The 15864-nt window shown below is 47.6% G+C and overlaps 1 protein-coding gene across 10 annotated transcripts in view; it reads right to left on the bottom strand.

The window, feature by feature from the left end:
* The window catches only part of AHCYL2 (adenosylhomocysteinase like 2), a 151687-nt gene that overhangs the window by 28556 nt on the left and 107267 nt on the right, over positions 1 to 15864 (bottom strand). For 6 of the 10 annotated variants that reach the window (XM_090041478.1, XM_090041479.1, XM_090041484.1 and 3 more), the window contains exons 2-3: positions 14795 to 14903; positions 1148 to 1291 (exon numbers count right to left, since the gene is read on the bottom strand). In XM_090041478.1, coding sequence (XP_089897604.1) covers positions 1148 to 1291; positions 14795 to 14903 — 253 coding nt within the window. Of the gene's footprint in view, positions 1 to 1147; positions 1292 to 11265; positions 11383 to 14794; positions 14904 to 15864 lie in introns of all 10 variants that reach the window. The other 4 variants (XM_090041475.1, XM_090041476.1, XM_090041480.1 and 1 more) reach the window with 1 other exon arrangement.

Genomic DNA, 15864 nt, shown 5'->3' with positions numbered 1-15864 from the left:
TTAAGCTTAAAGATCCTTTGTACATCTACATCAGTGATTCTCACCCAAGGTGTCAGAGCACCCTGGGGTGCCTTGAGATCCATTCAAGGGGGTGCCATGCAGTGGAAGCACTGCTAAGTACGTAAACACGATTCACAAGATAAATTCAGAGATTTCAAACAGGAATTTACAGTGTTCAAAACATTCTGATTTGTTGGAGGCTTTCTGGGGGTCTGCAACAGAAGAATTTGCTCTGTTACATTTGCGTAGTCAAAAAATGAGTGAAAATTAAGAGCTGGCTTTTTCTTAGGGGTGTCTTGAGTGTAGAAAGGTTAAAAACCAGTGATCAAGATGGTCATAAAATCCATTCCCTCACCCAGGGAAAGGATGTTGAAATTTTCCACAGAAATTTTTTCAGCAAAAAAATCACCAAGACACCAGCAACAAAAACCAAAGGGAAATATTTTGGACTCAAATACTGACGTGATGCCTAATAAGAAAGGTCTTTGGGTGCTTCGTGCCCCCACTCTCCAGGGTCTCTGCTAGATTATATATACACCACAGCCTCCACTCACGGGGAGCAAGCAGCAGCTGCATCACAAAAGTCTGGTTGCGACATCTCACAGGAAACAGTCTAGCCGGGAAGACAGAGAATGGGAACATGGGGAAACTGCTACCCCAGGAGGCACCAAGGCAGGAGAAGCAAGTCACATGATTTCAGCTTTTGGTTGAAATATTTGGTTTTCTGACCAAAAGCTCCCAAGTCTTCCTCAGCAGGCATTTCTTACAACAAACCTCCTTTAGTCAAAAAAAAAAAAAAGGGATTTTTCTGCTGAAGACCAGCTTTCACTAAGGGCCCTGCTATAAATTCAAATGAAAGCTAGATAGAAACCAGTTACAGAGTTGTTACACATTTTTGAGCACAAACTTTGTAGCTGATTGCTTTTTTATACCTGGTAAGTTCTTTTTATGGTGTGATAATTACTTTGCATGTGTGGCCAGTCTCCAATTCACCAGTGAATTGCCTAATATATGTAACGTACAGCAGAAGCCTGAACGATCGGTCTCAGTCATCCCTAGCTCCTAGCTCTGCAGACACCACCTCAGCAGGATGTACCCGTGCAACGTCCAGCCCCCAGAACAGAGCTCGCGGAGCCTTGCTTTTTACCTTGCTCAGCAATTTCAATCTCTCGGCGCCCAAATTCTGCCTGCTTTATGTTTTTCACACAGAAATCGCTGCTGCCTTTAGAGTTCTTCTGCTGCTTGTCCCGGGGGGAGGTCTCATCGTCGGAGCTGTCTGTGTACGAGGCAGCTGAAGAGAGAGAAGGACACATCACAGCCAGAATAAACTACCTCCAAAAGGCGGATTCTCTGCGATAGGAGGGGGCATGTTCCAGCCATGGAGCAACTAAGAGAACGTGTGACCCCCTTCAAGAGTAAAAAACATTGAGGTTATGCAACACTGACACAAGCATGCACCAGAATTGGTTTGCTTCCCAATTCTGCGGTGATCAGCTGAACAGATCACAGGCATGCTTCTTCCGGGCAATAAGAGCACCTTGAGGTGCCAACTCCTTTGTTTCTCTCTTCTTCCTCAACCTCAGCCCACTTTTCCTTCCACTGTTCATATCCTCAGGACCAGCCTTTCCCTTGAAGTGCCCTTAGCCCTCTTTCCACCTCTTATTTCCGCAAACCTACCTGCCACTGCTTCAGCCCTTCTGCCACATTGCTTCTCTGCTTGAATCCACCACGACCAGTGTCAATCATTCATGCCTTCATCTCCTCTCGCCTTGCTATAGCAACACATGTTTGTGGCCCGTCCATGCTCTTGTGCTCTAGATTCGTCTGCCCAGTTAGTCCTTGCTCTCTCTATCACCGCCAATGACGGGGGCTATTCCTAGTGTGAGTGCACTGCTAATACGGAGAGTGGGGACTGGACTGAGACCCACCTTATTTCATGCGAGTTGTCAAATTGCAGCTTAACGCTAAAAGCTTCTAGCCCCTACTCATCTAAGTTGGCTGTGGCCAGCCTCGGGAACCACCCCATGCTTAAGGGAAAGGACATAGCTGCTCTAAGCCTTTTTTGGGAGGGCAGCTTATAATTATAATAAATGAATAAATACATGCTAGCCCCAAGCAACAGGCCAGATGTACAAGGGGCACCTGTGTGGGTTTTCAAGTGTAGCTACAGTCAAGACTGCAACCAGGTCACGGCTCCCTGTGTTACAGTTCTAGCAACTCATTTTACCAACATAAATGAGTTTCACCAAGCGAACTGGTGGCCCCCTTCATGTGCCTTTATCAGAGGATGATAAGAGGCAGAAGGCCTCAGATAGATGCTGGGGGAAGCTGTGGTGGTGACAGCTAGGACACACAGTATATACTTACTGAGAACAACTCACTGTACCCCCAGCCCTTCTAACAAAGTCTCCCTGACTTTCTTGCCAGTTCTCAGAAGTATTTTTCTCTTTCCAAATACACCTTTTTTTTTTTTTTTTGGTATCTAAATAGCTTTCCTCCTCCCCCTAACCCTCCCATCCCATTTCTCCTTCATAGCTGGTTGATCTTCCTTCAAGCATTGTCAGAGTGGACCCTCACTCTTGGGATGCACTTCGTTTTGTCAGAGAAGCTCGGACTCCGCTGGAAAACTCAGCATTGTCGGGTTACGTGCCGAGAGACAGGGGAAACTCCATGAGAGGTCACGTGGGGAACTGCTCTTTATCTATTCTTGGGTCCTTACAATGAAACATCAGGTTCAAACTCCCTCTGGTCTTTCGAAGCTCAATGGATTTTCACTCCATATATATTGTGACAAGAGTTAGGAATTATTCAAGTAGCAAGGTCCTTCTGCAATGCTAAATCCCCTCTCTCTGACTGTCACCCTCCCTTTATAACACAGGGCAAAGGCTGCAGACTGGCCTGTTCCACTCAAGCTAAATCCATACGGTTTTGTTTCTGGCATGAAGAGACCACAAAGTGTTCTTCATGTTAATCTTAGTGGGAAAAAAGGCTTTCAGATCCCGAGATGAATCTGGGGTCAGAACTAGTTGGTGCTCCTTCCTGTCACTCCTGGATGAAAGAGATGCAAGTCAGCATTGGGAAGTGTTATCAGCTGACAAGATTTGGAAACTTTTGTGGGTTGAATGGCCTGATAAGTTCCTTTTGACAAAGTTTGTGGTGCCAAAATGCAGAGGGAAATAAATATTCTCCTTATTAGTACTCAAGGGGCCTGGTAAATCCAAGACTGTAAGGAGAGGGGGTGGCAGCAGTGGGACCAGCTCCACCATGGGGGCGCTGTATGGCTGGAGCCCCCAGCTCTGTGCGGGGCACCTGGGGATGGGGGACAGGCAGGGAGCAGGCACAGCTAGTGGGGACTTCCTACCACTGCTGCTGTCCCCAGCCAAACCCGACACCCTGTGCAGCCCCTCCCCACAGCCCCAGGCTGGGAGAGGGCAGGAGGGGCCCTGGTGCTCCCCGCATGCCCACATCAGGCAGGGACAGCAGAAGCAGACTGGTTCCCTCTCTTTCTGCACCTGCTTCCAGAGGCTCCAGCTCCCTGCCCGTTCCTGCCAGCCCAGGGACTTTAGCTGCAGGGGCGGCTGTGCAAGGTGCCAGGCTTGGCCAGAGATGGCAGGGGCAACAGTGTGCAGGTCCCTATTTCCTGCTTGGCCCCCACACCCCAGCTTTCCCGATGCCCTGGGAAGCAACTGCACAGGGGGCTAGGCTCAGCCAGCAGGTCCCTGCCCAGCCTTGTTGTCGGGAGTAGGGAGAGGAGGACTCACTTTGCTATACAGCAGAAGGGGGTGAAGCTGCACCCTCCCTGGGTCTGCCCCTGCAGACAGACAATCTCTCAGGTAGAGAGAGGTGGTTAGCTGTGTTAGCTCCAGTCAGGGAGAAGGCAGGGCACCGGGGTTCAGAGAGGCGCAAGCTTTCGCTAGGCTGTGAAAGCTTATAACTCTGAACCAGTTTGTCTTGAAGGTGCTTTCCTGGCTTGTCTTTAATGTCTCAGGTGCAAGACCCTGGAGCCCAGAATCACCTGGTGCCTAAGGAAGGATTCAAGTCACAGTGCAGAAATAATGGCTTGAACCAGTGATCGTCTCCTTCCTCTTGCCCCGCCTCCCGCAAACATCGTCGAGTACGTAGCTCCTACCAGGAGCCCAGTTTCAGGTCTGGCAGGTGGGAGATTTCCCAAAGACAGATCCTACCCTTAAGAAGAGGTTTGTGTGTGATCCAGTGGGATCCCTCCCTTCTCATCCCAGTTAGGAAAGGAAAACACGAGGCTCCACTGGTCTTGAAGATTAACATCCAAGGATGTTCAAGAGCTGACCAGATTTGACTCCTGTGCTAGGAGCTCTTAATTGCCAAAAACTTACATGCAACACGTTTAGATCCTGTTATGGAAAAGGATGATGTTGACAGTAACCTCGACATGTCCTTGCAAACCGCTCAGAAGACCCTTTGCGCCATTTTATCTTTTGAGGACCCCAACTTCTCGAGCTCTCTCGCTCTATGATCACCGGTTGAGGCAACGCTCAGGGACCACAGACCGAATGAAAGTCACTGCCTACATCTTCCACGCCAGAAACAAACAGTTGGACGCAGAACACTGGAACCGTCCTGCCGGGCCCTTCCAACTGCAGCCGAGCTCTCTCGGGCTGCAGCCAGACCTCAGACGAGAGGGGCTAACGACCTCTCTCGGTTCTCTCCTGGAGAGGACCACCGCTCGTCACCAACACAAACCTGAGCCGTGCGTTTTAGCTTCCTCTCCTGATCAAATGTCTCTGCAGCTTCTTTCAAGAACTTGAAACCCTTCCAAAATCTCAAGCGGCAGGTCCACTGGACTTAGAAGAGAAACTGTACAAGTTTTCAGCACCTGGAAACACATCAGTTGTGTAGAACGATGCTACTGCTTGAGTGGGTACAGATCTCCAGTGATCTCTGTTTCCACCGTCCAACAACCGTGTAAGGTGGATAGGTGCCTTCACAGCTTACGAACATAAGAAATGCCATACTGCATCAGACCACAGGTCCAGTATCCTGTCTCTCACAGTGACACAGAGCAGATGGCAAGGGGGAAGAGCATTTATGCAGGGCCTGCCCTCTGCACCACTCCTCTTACAGCTTCCCGCAGTCGGAGGCTCAGTCAGTTGTAATCTGGAGGCTGTAGCCCTTACCTAACCTAGTCCCCTCTAGTGGTTTTTGAATCTAGTGCTTGAAAACAGCGTAGAAGGCAGACCTCAGATGTCAGAGATGCTAAACAGGCAAAATGACTCCAACACAAGCTCTAGATGTTGGCCACCTCAGAAATGAGCACTGCAAACCACCAAGTGCTACTAGAAAGATAAGTTTTGGGTGGGACAGGTGGGTCCACTGCTACCAAAAGCAGCAGGATGCTGTTAGGGATATTTTTATAAAAGGCCAAGCAGTGGAGGAGTGCTCCCTCAAGGCTTAGTGATGCCTGGGGCATGGCTCATGTTTCTGTAGCCATTGCCATAACCACTGGAAAGGGCTGCAGTGCTCTGTCCTTGCAGACGTATGTCCCAGAGTGAAAGACCTGCTTTAAGATGTGGAGTTCTGAAGTGCTACAGGAATGAGACAAATCTGAAGGATGATTCTTGTATACTGAATTGCTAGGCCCAGATCCAGACGTGTGCTTGAAAGCTTGTTTCAAACATCTCCCAGTTAGTTCAATAAAAGGTATCACCCCCCGAAAAAGGCTTTCCTCTCACATATTTCCTGGACCATGAAGGCTACAACATTACTCCAATATTACTTGTTGCTGTTTGGCCTTTCCAATTTCCTTGATTACAAGGGCTATCAGAAAAATGAAGGTCATGGCACATGTTTCATAGACATTTGGGCTGGAAGGGACCCTGGAGGATCATTGAGTCCAGCCCCCCACCCCAAGGGCAGGAAGTCAGCTGGGGTCATAGGATAAACATCCAAATGTGTCTTGAACGCGTTCAAAGTGGGTGCTTGAACCGCCTCCGGCGGCAGTCTATTCCAAACCTGGGGGGCTCGGACAGTGAAGAAGTTCTTTCTTATGTCCGGCCTGAATCGGTCACAGTGGAGTTTGTGCCCATTCGATCTCGTCATCCCTTGGGGGGGCTCTGGTGAGCAGATGTTCCCCTAGATCCTGATGAGCACCCCTAATAAACTTACAGATGGCCACCAGATCACCCCTGAGCCTGCGCTTTTTTAGGCTGAATAGCCCCATTGCTCTCAGCCTCTCATCGTAAGGTCTGTTTTCCTGACCTCGGATCATGCGCGTGGCTCTTCTCTGCACTCTCTCAAGCTTCTCCACATCCCTTTTGAATTGTGGAGCCCAAAACTGGACGCAGTGCTCCAGCTGCGGCCTCCCCAAGGCCGAGTACAAGGGGAGAATGATGTCCTGGGATTTGCTTGAGAAGCATCTCTGGATGCAAGCCAGCGTTTTGGTCGCTTTACTAGCTGCAGCATCGCACTGAAGGCTCATGTTCATCTTGTGGTCAACCATGACCCCCACGTCCCTTTCATCTGTAGTGCTAGCCAGCGTAGCACTACCAAGCCTATATGCATGCTGCAGGTTTTTCCTCCCAAGATGGAGAACCTTGCATTTTTCAGTGTTGAAAACCACTAGGTTCTCATCCACCCATTTCATGAGCCTGTCTAGATCTGCCTGGATCACCCTCCTGTCCTCAGGTGTGGATGCTTTACCCCAGAGCTTGGTGTCGTCAGCGAACTTGGCCAGTCTGCTTCTGACTCCAATGTCCACATCATTGATGAAGATGTTAAACAGTATAGGTTTAATGATAACATTGAACCTTGATCACAAGGCTCTTGAATTCAGCCACCATTTCATCTCCCACCCGTAGAGGATTTTTTAAACAGAGGCCTAATGCTTCACAAAGACCACAAATCTTAGCAATGAGTGTTTTAACCATGCTTCCTGTTTTTGGTGACAGTGATATGTTTCTTCCAAGTCAGAGAAGTGTAAGCACAGAAAGCCTTCAACTAGAAGATCTTACCTGACCCAGCAAATTCTTCTAAGCGAGGGTGACCACCTCAACATATCTCAATCTCTACCTCTCAATGTCCCAAAGGACATGGAAAAGGGAAATGATCAAAGAAAGAGGAAAAGGAAGAATGACTGAAACCTGAGTTATTAGAGTAGATCAGCAGAGATCTCTCAACCCTCCACCCTACTCTATGACTACATGGTCTCTACCCTCCCTTAATGGACATCTCTCCTGGGACTTGGGGCTTTCCAGGGGCAGCACAGCTGTAGGTGCATCCTGACAGTGGGGATCTGTACTGATAACCCATGCCAAGAGCTAAAATTACATGTAGGCAACTCCTCTTTGCAGAGTTCCTCAGGCCTTTCATTAGAAATGAGATGTCTGAATTTTGCAAGCTGTAAATGGGAGAGAAGCAGGGAACAGAATAGCCTGCATGTGCCCTGTTCACCCTCCCCCTTGGCATCTCCTCTCTGCCATGGTGTAAGACAGGACTTGACAAACCTCCAGTCTGGCCCAGTACATGGTAATTTCTGGGTCTTTTATTTCTTATGGAGGAATTCGACTGCAGGGACTTCCTACAGTATGGCCAGCGGTTCGTCTTTCAAGTAGATCCCACCAAACCAGTCAGTGACTCTTCTAGCCTTCTTGAGATACCTGAATGCTCCTAAGTGAAAAAGCTTAGTGCTGCCACTGTCTGCATGCCAGGCTCCCCAAGACCTCGCTTAGGTCTAATCTGCTTACTAAGAATTATGCATTGCTGAAATTTCTTGAAGGTCTGTCCTCAGCGGGGGTACAAAAGGCAAGTCTGACCCTGCAAACAGCACACCGATGGCAACACATTCTAGGAGTGGACTTTTGAGCAGAGTCCAAGGTGCCTCTTGAAGAGCTGAAAGCCTGCCTTAATAAAAGAAAAGCAAGTTATATAACATCAAGTCCTCTGATCCAGAACTCCAGAAGGATTAACTAGTTAAAGCAGGATTATACGCTTGAAAACAGAGCTAATCTGTGCAGTGTTTTAAAAAAAACACATATCTGGGGGCTAGTCCTTGGGTGAAAGTCATGTTTGTAACACAGCCTTAAAAAGCAAGGTAGTAACGCGGCTCTTATATATGCAGGAGTCTTGATTTGACCCCCATGAGGTGACAGGCAGTATACTGCCCAACTGCTTTCCTGTGCAACGTGACAGAATTGAGGAGCGGCTCCCCTAGATACATACATTTTGAGAAGATCTCACCAGCATGTGCAATTGAGCTTGTCTCCTAAATTTCATCCTAATTTACCTGGAAACCATTTTAGCCAGAACTTTAAAAACCAGGATCAGACCCACAGTTCATACTGCAGCTGTCAATGGCACCATCTGGTTTTAAGCAGAACAGTATGAACCCCTCTCTTCCTCCTCCCAGCTGCCAAGCAGTTTTATCTAATGAGCAAGATGAGACTGCAGATCAAAACCGGTCTCAAGCAGCTGTGTCCAGATTTGGGTCTGAACTTCCCCAAAATGTAGGACTGCTCTGAAATCCTGACAAGTACCCTACTGTCACTGCCAGACTTTCTTTTTAAGCAGCGAATGTGGGACTAGAGAACATTTCTCAAACAAGAGCAAATCCCTTTCTATCCACTTAATTATCCCCTCCATCACACCCAAAATACTTATTATAAGCTAACAATGTACCTCTTTTTTAAGAAAAAATCTGACCCCCTCCCACTACAGTTATGAAACAGAATGAGAATGTCAACCTCCTTAAATAATGATATTACTGACCTCATTTTATTTCAGCAATGAGTTAATGTGCATGCTGTGCACAACAACATTTGGCACTACCGCTCTTCAAAGAGCTGACAAATACTAGCCAATTCATTTTCCAAGCCTCAGTGAGGTAGGTACAGGCTTTTCTCTTTTGGTAAAAACAGGGCCACTGACACTGAGAAAACAAGTGATTTCCCCCAGGCAAAGCTACTAAGCCAGGAGCAGCGCCAGGATTACAACTCAGGTAGGCAGGGCACCTGCTCCTAGATGCAAACCACTGACTGTGCTGTCTTGCCACTGCAGCAAATGCCAAACACACCATTGCAAGCGGCTGCCTGTCTCACAGTTGCAGGGCTAGCTAACTGGACAGACAGGCTATAAAACAACACTGAGCCTTTTCAGCACATCTAGCTTGCAAGGCACACAAGGATTAAAAACAGCTGCAACACAAAACGTTGCATAGGCCAAAACTATCTGGATGCCTCCCCCTGCCCCTGTGAAAAACAGGAATTTGATTTTGCAAAAATGAGGTAGGAGGGATGGGCATTGGTAAACTTAACACTGAGCTGGAGGGATTTATACTTTGTTTCTGAAAGCTGTAGTGAGCCTTCTGATAGGAAAGCAGCGTGTAGAAATCAGGACACTAGAATCATAGAAAATGAGTGTGTGAAGGGACCTCAGGAGGCCACATCTAGTCCAACCCCCTGCTCCAAGTAGGACCAGCCCCAACTACATCATCCCGGCCCAGGCTGCTTTTCTGAAGTCCAGGGTCCTTACTCTGCTGTTCTCCATCCTTTCTTTCCTCATGATCCTCAACTCAATCATCTCATGGTTGCTGCTGCCCAAACTGCCATCTAGGAGACAAGAAGACCTTAGAGAGTGGTTTTCAACCTTTTTTCATTTGCAGACCCCTAAAAAAATTTGAATGGAGGTGGGGACCCATTTGACTTGTAAATGTGGGTATTCAAATACTTTTGGTTGATCATACTCATCTTTCACAGACCCCTTAGATATTGTCTGTGGACCTCCAGGGGTCCATGGACCACAGGTTGAAAACCACTGCTTTAGAGGATATTGGGTAGTTTTATTCCCCAGGGAATTTTTTTGCTGAGTACCTGCTATTTGCAGTCTGGTGACACCCCCCAAAAAAAACCCTACGCCCTGCAGAAGTTATTATTATTTTTTTTAGGATTCTCATGGTTAAGTTACTTCTGCCAGAGATAGCAGAAGAGAGCAGGAGAGTCTGAAAGGAACGTCTCTCACGTCACATCTGACCCTCATTCCTCCTCAGTGATGCTTTGGCATATGGATAGACTTTAACACGGTATTACAGGAGAGTGTCCTCTAGCACAGTGTCCTGTACACCTGCAGACTTTCTAAAGCAGCTGGTTGTTGGACCACCTGGGGTCCTTTGAAAAACCCTCTCTTTACTGATATGGAAACTATAAACGAGGCCACAAGAGAGGTGGTGTCACTTCAAAGAAAGCAAGTAGAAAATGACTGGTTAAGAAATCCCAAACAGTTGAGTGGGTTACAGCCTAGGGAAAGGAATCAGAAGCTTTTTCACTTCTGTAAGCTGGAGGTTCAAACCCAGCCCTGAGTGTTGGTGCTTAGGCTCATATTACTTAGCAATAGTGTAATGATGGGAATAGCTCAAAACTCTTTGGTGGTCTCTATGAAATGAGCTACAGGGAGCTTGGCACAACATCTAGAGGAGTAGGTAGGTGTTCAAAATGTCTTTATCGGCACTGTTCGGAGGTGCCAAGGATGGATTGTACCTATCAAGTTATCAACTAACCATTTGGCTAGAGGAGTTGCTCTCTCCAGGTCAAGGCTGTCAGGTGCTGATGGGATCTATCACAATTTGTACTGCAAATGTCTTGGGGACAGAGACTTTGGTCCCCACAACTGTCAAGCCAGCACCTTTCATTTGCACTAAAATGCACTTAATGAACATAAAACTAATCGAAACTGCCAGCACTCTAGTGGGAAAGACTAAAGGTAAGAATTGCAAGAGAGTTATCAGAAAGAAAAAATCATTAGGAGCTCTTTCAGCTAAGCAGCTGGAGCAACCAGGAATAATTAGTGAGACTAATTAGACTAATATTAGTCCTTCAGATATGACAGTCAGCTATAAAATACCACTTGATTAGATCTGCAAGAATGCTGTGAACACAGTGCATGGTTATGGAAGGTCACAGACCTGTATTAGACAAGTGCTGAACATTACTACCAACTTGAAGCTTGTGTTACCACGTGAGGTGCAGTTAAGCCACAACACTGAGAAACACCCGTCTGTGTAGCTTGCATGGTGATAACTGGGGTCAGGCTGATCACTCTCTGGGGAGGGCACAACATGCATCATTCCTCCGTATCCCCTAAGTGCCCTTTGTGTGGAAACATGGCCACTGTGGGAGAGATAGATGACCCTCCCAGCCACAGGGTGAGTTTTCACACAGTGCAATGGCAAAGCAAGGTTGGTTATCCCGTGAAGAAACACAGCATCCCAGCACAAAGGCTTGGGTGAACACCCTACTACACCTGGATAAGCTAGCCATGTCTTCATTGCTTCTTTGGGGGCAGGGAGAGTTCCCTTGGCTTTTGTCTGGGCTGAATGGGGCAGGGAATAGCCCGCACTTGGCTGTTGGGGCCTCCCTTCTGCAATAATAGAAAGAGGCCAAGGGTTAGAACAAGCCAGCTGGGAGTCACTAATGATCAAGCCCATGTGTAACCAGGCTCCCCCAAACCTCCAGGCAAATCTCTGTTATCCAGAGAGCACAGTTAGCTTGTGTATTGCTTTTCAAAAGCCTGAAACAGAGCCTCTACTGCTAAAGCTTTGCCCTGTCATTCACAGAAGCTGAGACAATAGTTCAGGTATATGCCACTGATGGAGGGGAATATCAGCATTAGTGGTTTCACAGAGAGGGAGGAAGGACAAATGCATGATTTGATATAAGAAGCCGTTCCAAGAATAAGGGGCAGCACAAAAGGAGGGGCTAAGCTGGACGTGGAAGGAAGTGACAAAAGGAAGAATGACGTGACTCATCTTGGGGATGGTGTCAGCGGGGATGCCACGGTAGGCACGCATGTACTGCATACACAGGGGAGAGGAGTGCTTTCAATAATATCATCCATCAGGACGGTGCTTGTGCTCACTGCCACCTCGTGCTCTTCCACACAGGCATAAAGGGCCAGGTAACCACGACCTTGACAATGCATGCCCCGTGCCGCCAAAGACTCCAAGAAGCGAGGCCAGAGCCCAGGTTGTGGGATCTATATCATCTCCTTGAAGTACCCCAGTAACCACAGGGTAAGCGACTTTCTTGTTCAAGTGCAGACCCCCTTGTCAGCGATTGGCAATCAGTCTCTTCACTGGATAGAGGAAATGAGGAGCTCCTGCTGCGATAATCTGTGACCGAGGCACTGAGACTTAGCTGCTATAGCAAGGGGATAATGTTTAATGCAGGTTAGTGGGTTGCTCTGTGCTGTTGCCTTGCCAATATTTGATCGAGGTGTCATCCTTGATTCAAGACCAAAATAACAACGAGGAAAACCTTCCTTTCATCTATCAGTGCAGGAGAGTGTTTCCAAAGCAGGCTGAGCATGCTGTCCCAGTAGAGACACCTTGCTGTTTAGGTAGCCTCACCAGCCCGCTGACAGTAGGTGCACACACACGTTGTATGATTCACTCATTGTCTGCAACCAAATGGCCTGGCCTTCTGATGAGGTGGACACAGTTCCAAAGAGCTGAAAGCTGGCTTAAAAGGCTCGGTCCTATTAGGCTAACAGAACAAGATATATTCAAAGCATGTAGCTGCCTCTCATGGTGCTGAGGGAAGTTCCAGAAAAGACACTAATAGGTTAACTGAACAATTCAAGTAAAGCTGAGACCATGTTAGGCATGGATGTAGTGTGTGCTCGTCGCAACCTTGTTCCATAAACACCCATGGCTGGAAGGGAACTGCTGGATCGCTGACACCAGGCCTTTGTTGTCAGAGGCAACCACATTGCGGAAGGGTATGTGAGGAGTTATATTAGGGCCTGGAGCTTGCTGATCCAAGAATCATAAAGAATGAGGGTTGAAGGGACCTCAGGAGGTCACATCTAGTCCAACCCCTGCTCAAAGCAGGACCAGCCCCAACTACATTATTCCAGCCAAGGGTTTGTCCAGCTGGGTCTTCAACACCTCCAAGGATGGAGACTCCCCCACCTCTCTGGGGAGCCTGTTCCACTGCTTCACCACCCTCCTAGTGAGAAAGTTTTTCTTCATATCTAACCTCAACTTCCCTGGCTGCAACTTGAGCCCATTGCTCTTTTTCTGTTATCTGCCACCACTGGGAACAGTCCAGCTCCATCCTCTTTGGAACAACCCTTCAGGCAGTTGAAACCTGTTATCAAATCCCACCTCAGTCTTCTCTAGATTAAATAAACCCAGTTCCCTCAGCCTCTCCTCACAAGTCATGAGCCCCAGCCCTCTAGCCATTTTTGTTGCCCTCCGCTGGACTCTCTCCAGCTTGTCCACATCCTTTCTGTAGTGGGAGGCCCCAAAACTGGAAACTGTACTCTAGATGTGGCCTCATCGATTCCAAACAGAGAGGAAGAATAATTTCCCTCAATCTGCTGGCAACGTTCCTACTAACGCAGCCCAGGATGCTGCTAGCTTTCTTTTTCTGCAGAGCTGCTGCTTAGCCGGCTGGTCCCAAGCCTCTTGGTGCACAGGACAGTTCTGTCCTAAGTGCCGGACTTTGCACTTGCCCTTATTGAACTTCATGAAATTTCTTTTGGTCCAGTCTTCCAGTTTGTATAGGTCTCTAAATCCTAGCCCTGCCCTTCAGCCTATCTACTACTCCCCACAGCTTGATATCATTCTTGATCCTTTAGGCCAAAATAAAAACAATGAGAAAGACGCACAGGTGGCTTGATATCACTGTAGCAGACAGATATTTGGTAAAAAGCTCAAGTTCAGATTTCAGCTTAAAATAAAGTGTTTGGGCATAAGATAATGTGTTTGGGCATGTGGTGCTGTCCCCTGTGGCAAATATCTCCAGGAGTCCTTTACCAGCTCTGTGACAGAATTCAGCAACACTTATCATGGCAAATGACCATGCATCTGTTTAAGAGGTCTGCTGAGTTACTGCTGGCTTCTGAAAGGCGAAGAACCAAAACGGAGCCCAGCTTTGGTTGTGTCAATGATGAGATGTATCATCAAAGAGAACAGTGGATGCCTCGAGGACCTTTCCAGTGTATGACAAGGACTCTGTTACGTTCGTCTTTTAATGGAATTAGCCTGTTGCATGAAGGGCAGAGCTTGAAACCTACAGGCTTTAAGTCAAGAGGCCCTATCCTGGAGGGTTTGTACGGGATTGGAGAAGCAGGCAACTATCAAAAATGAGCTTAGGCAGGTTGAGTTGGCTCGCAGCTGTTTTATAAACGAAGCAGAAAACCTCTCAGACTTGTAGGGTTTTTGTGCATGAGACAGCTGAAGCAGGAGCTGGACACCAGCAGGTCAGATGCTCATTAGGCTCCATTTTGCAGACCCAGGAGAGTTGCAGTTGTCTTGTTCTCGACTCCTTCCTATAGGAGTGCAAGACACGGGGCAATGCTCAGCCTCAGTCTCATGGGCACAAGACGCCTTTGTCCCTGGAGTGGGGTTAACACTGACACACCCTCAGAGCAGCTGTGTGGGGGACAAGATGAAACGCAAGCAGAGATGCTAGGGGGGCCAAGGTTGCATTTCAAAGGAAGTCCTAAAGGGAAAAGGAGGACTGGGGCAAAAACATGAACAGTCACAGAAACCTAAATCTGAACGTTAAGCTGGACTCTACATAAGAAATGTATTGCTACATCTGCCTGTACAGGAAGACAGGAAAACACATCCATATTCTCTTTCCTCCCCCTCTCTGAAAGACCATGGAGCTACGAAGGGGAAACGGGAAATCGCTCAACTCCTGAAGAAGCTGCTGTGGTGGCCAACAGTCCAGCAGATTCACAGGCAAAGGAGGACCTTCAGTGTGAAAATGTCCCAGGAATGGTGCAAGGGGAGCAGACGCAAGGCAGCAGAGGAACTCACCTGAGCTGTAGCTGTCTGTAGAGGACTGAGAGATGGACCGGGACAGCGAACGGCGACTAATCTTTGTTGGGCGCTTGTTGAATTCTTGCTTCTGGTCAGCAAACTGGATCTGTTAAGAGAACAAATCCCTAATTAATCCAGCATGAGATTAAACCCAGTGCAGACGACTCCAAACAGCCCCCATGATTATATCCAAGAACAAGGGTTTCCTTCACATAAGGCTGAGTATCAGTTTCTATACTTTTCCCAGAGGGATTTTAGATTGCCTGCTTAGTTTAGCTCCATGATCTAGCTTAGCACGCACGATACAAACCCGTTTCTCAAATCCTCCGGCCAGCCATTTTTACCAATATGAACATGCAAGTCAGGAGAATCCAGATACCCCTCCCACAATAACCCCAGTGTCTTTTTTTTGTTTTTTTAAACTGGAGACAGTGCTGTTTATCAGTCCAAATGGGAACTGTCTGGAGACCCTCAGAAGCTGGTGCAGCAGTTTGAGGAGCACATTATTTTACTGACCACATATATAGAAAGACAGAGATGGAGAACCATGGGTTGCTCTGTTGTGTAAAGACCAGGCTCAGAAATAAAACAAGTCAGAGGATTTCAAATCACGTGCCAACTGTACTCCATAAAATGGGTTAGTTATGATCAGCCATAAAAGACATGGCCATCGTAATTGTGGGGTAAAACACATGGAGGAACACCATGTTTGGACTGGCTGGAAACCTGGCCCATAGCACTGGTCGCCAAAAAGACATAGGAAGGAAAGATGGAGTTGCTTCATGTTGTACTGAAGTACAGGTGCCTCTTGGGTGGCACATCACAGTTGCTTGACTCTGTAGAGCAAACTCTACTGTACGGGTCATAAAAGTGAAGGATAACGCACAAAAGTGAAATGTGGTAGGGAATTTAGGCTGGTAACATCGCACCTCAGGTGCAATTTGGTCAGGGCACCAGGACTAACATTCCTACTCTCACAAATAGCCCTGCAATGGAAGGACGCTCTTACAAGTATTTCCAGGAGATGTGCTCAGTTTACAGGTAGCAAGACGACAAAACCTCAGCAC

Source organism: Crocodylus siamensis, chromosome 4 (assembly GCF_052110815.1).
Source record: "Crocodylus siamensis isolate JL-2025a chromosome 4, ASM5211081v1, whole genome shotgun sequence".
Lineage (NCBI taxonomy): Eukaryota > Metazoa > Chordata > Crocodylia > Crocodylidae > Crocodylus > Crocodylus siamensis.
The sequence above is the reverse complement of the archived record's forward strand: the minus strand, read 5'-3'. Positions and strand labels throughout refer to the sequence as shown.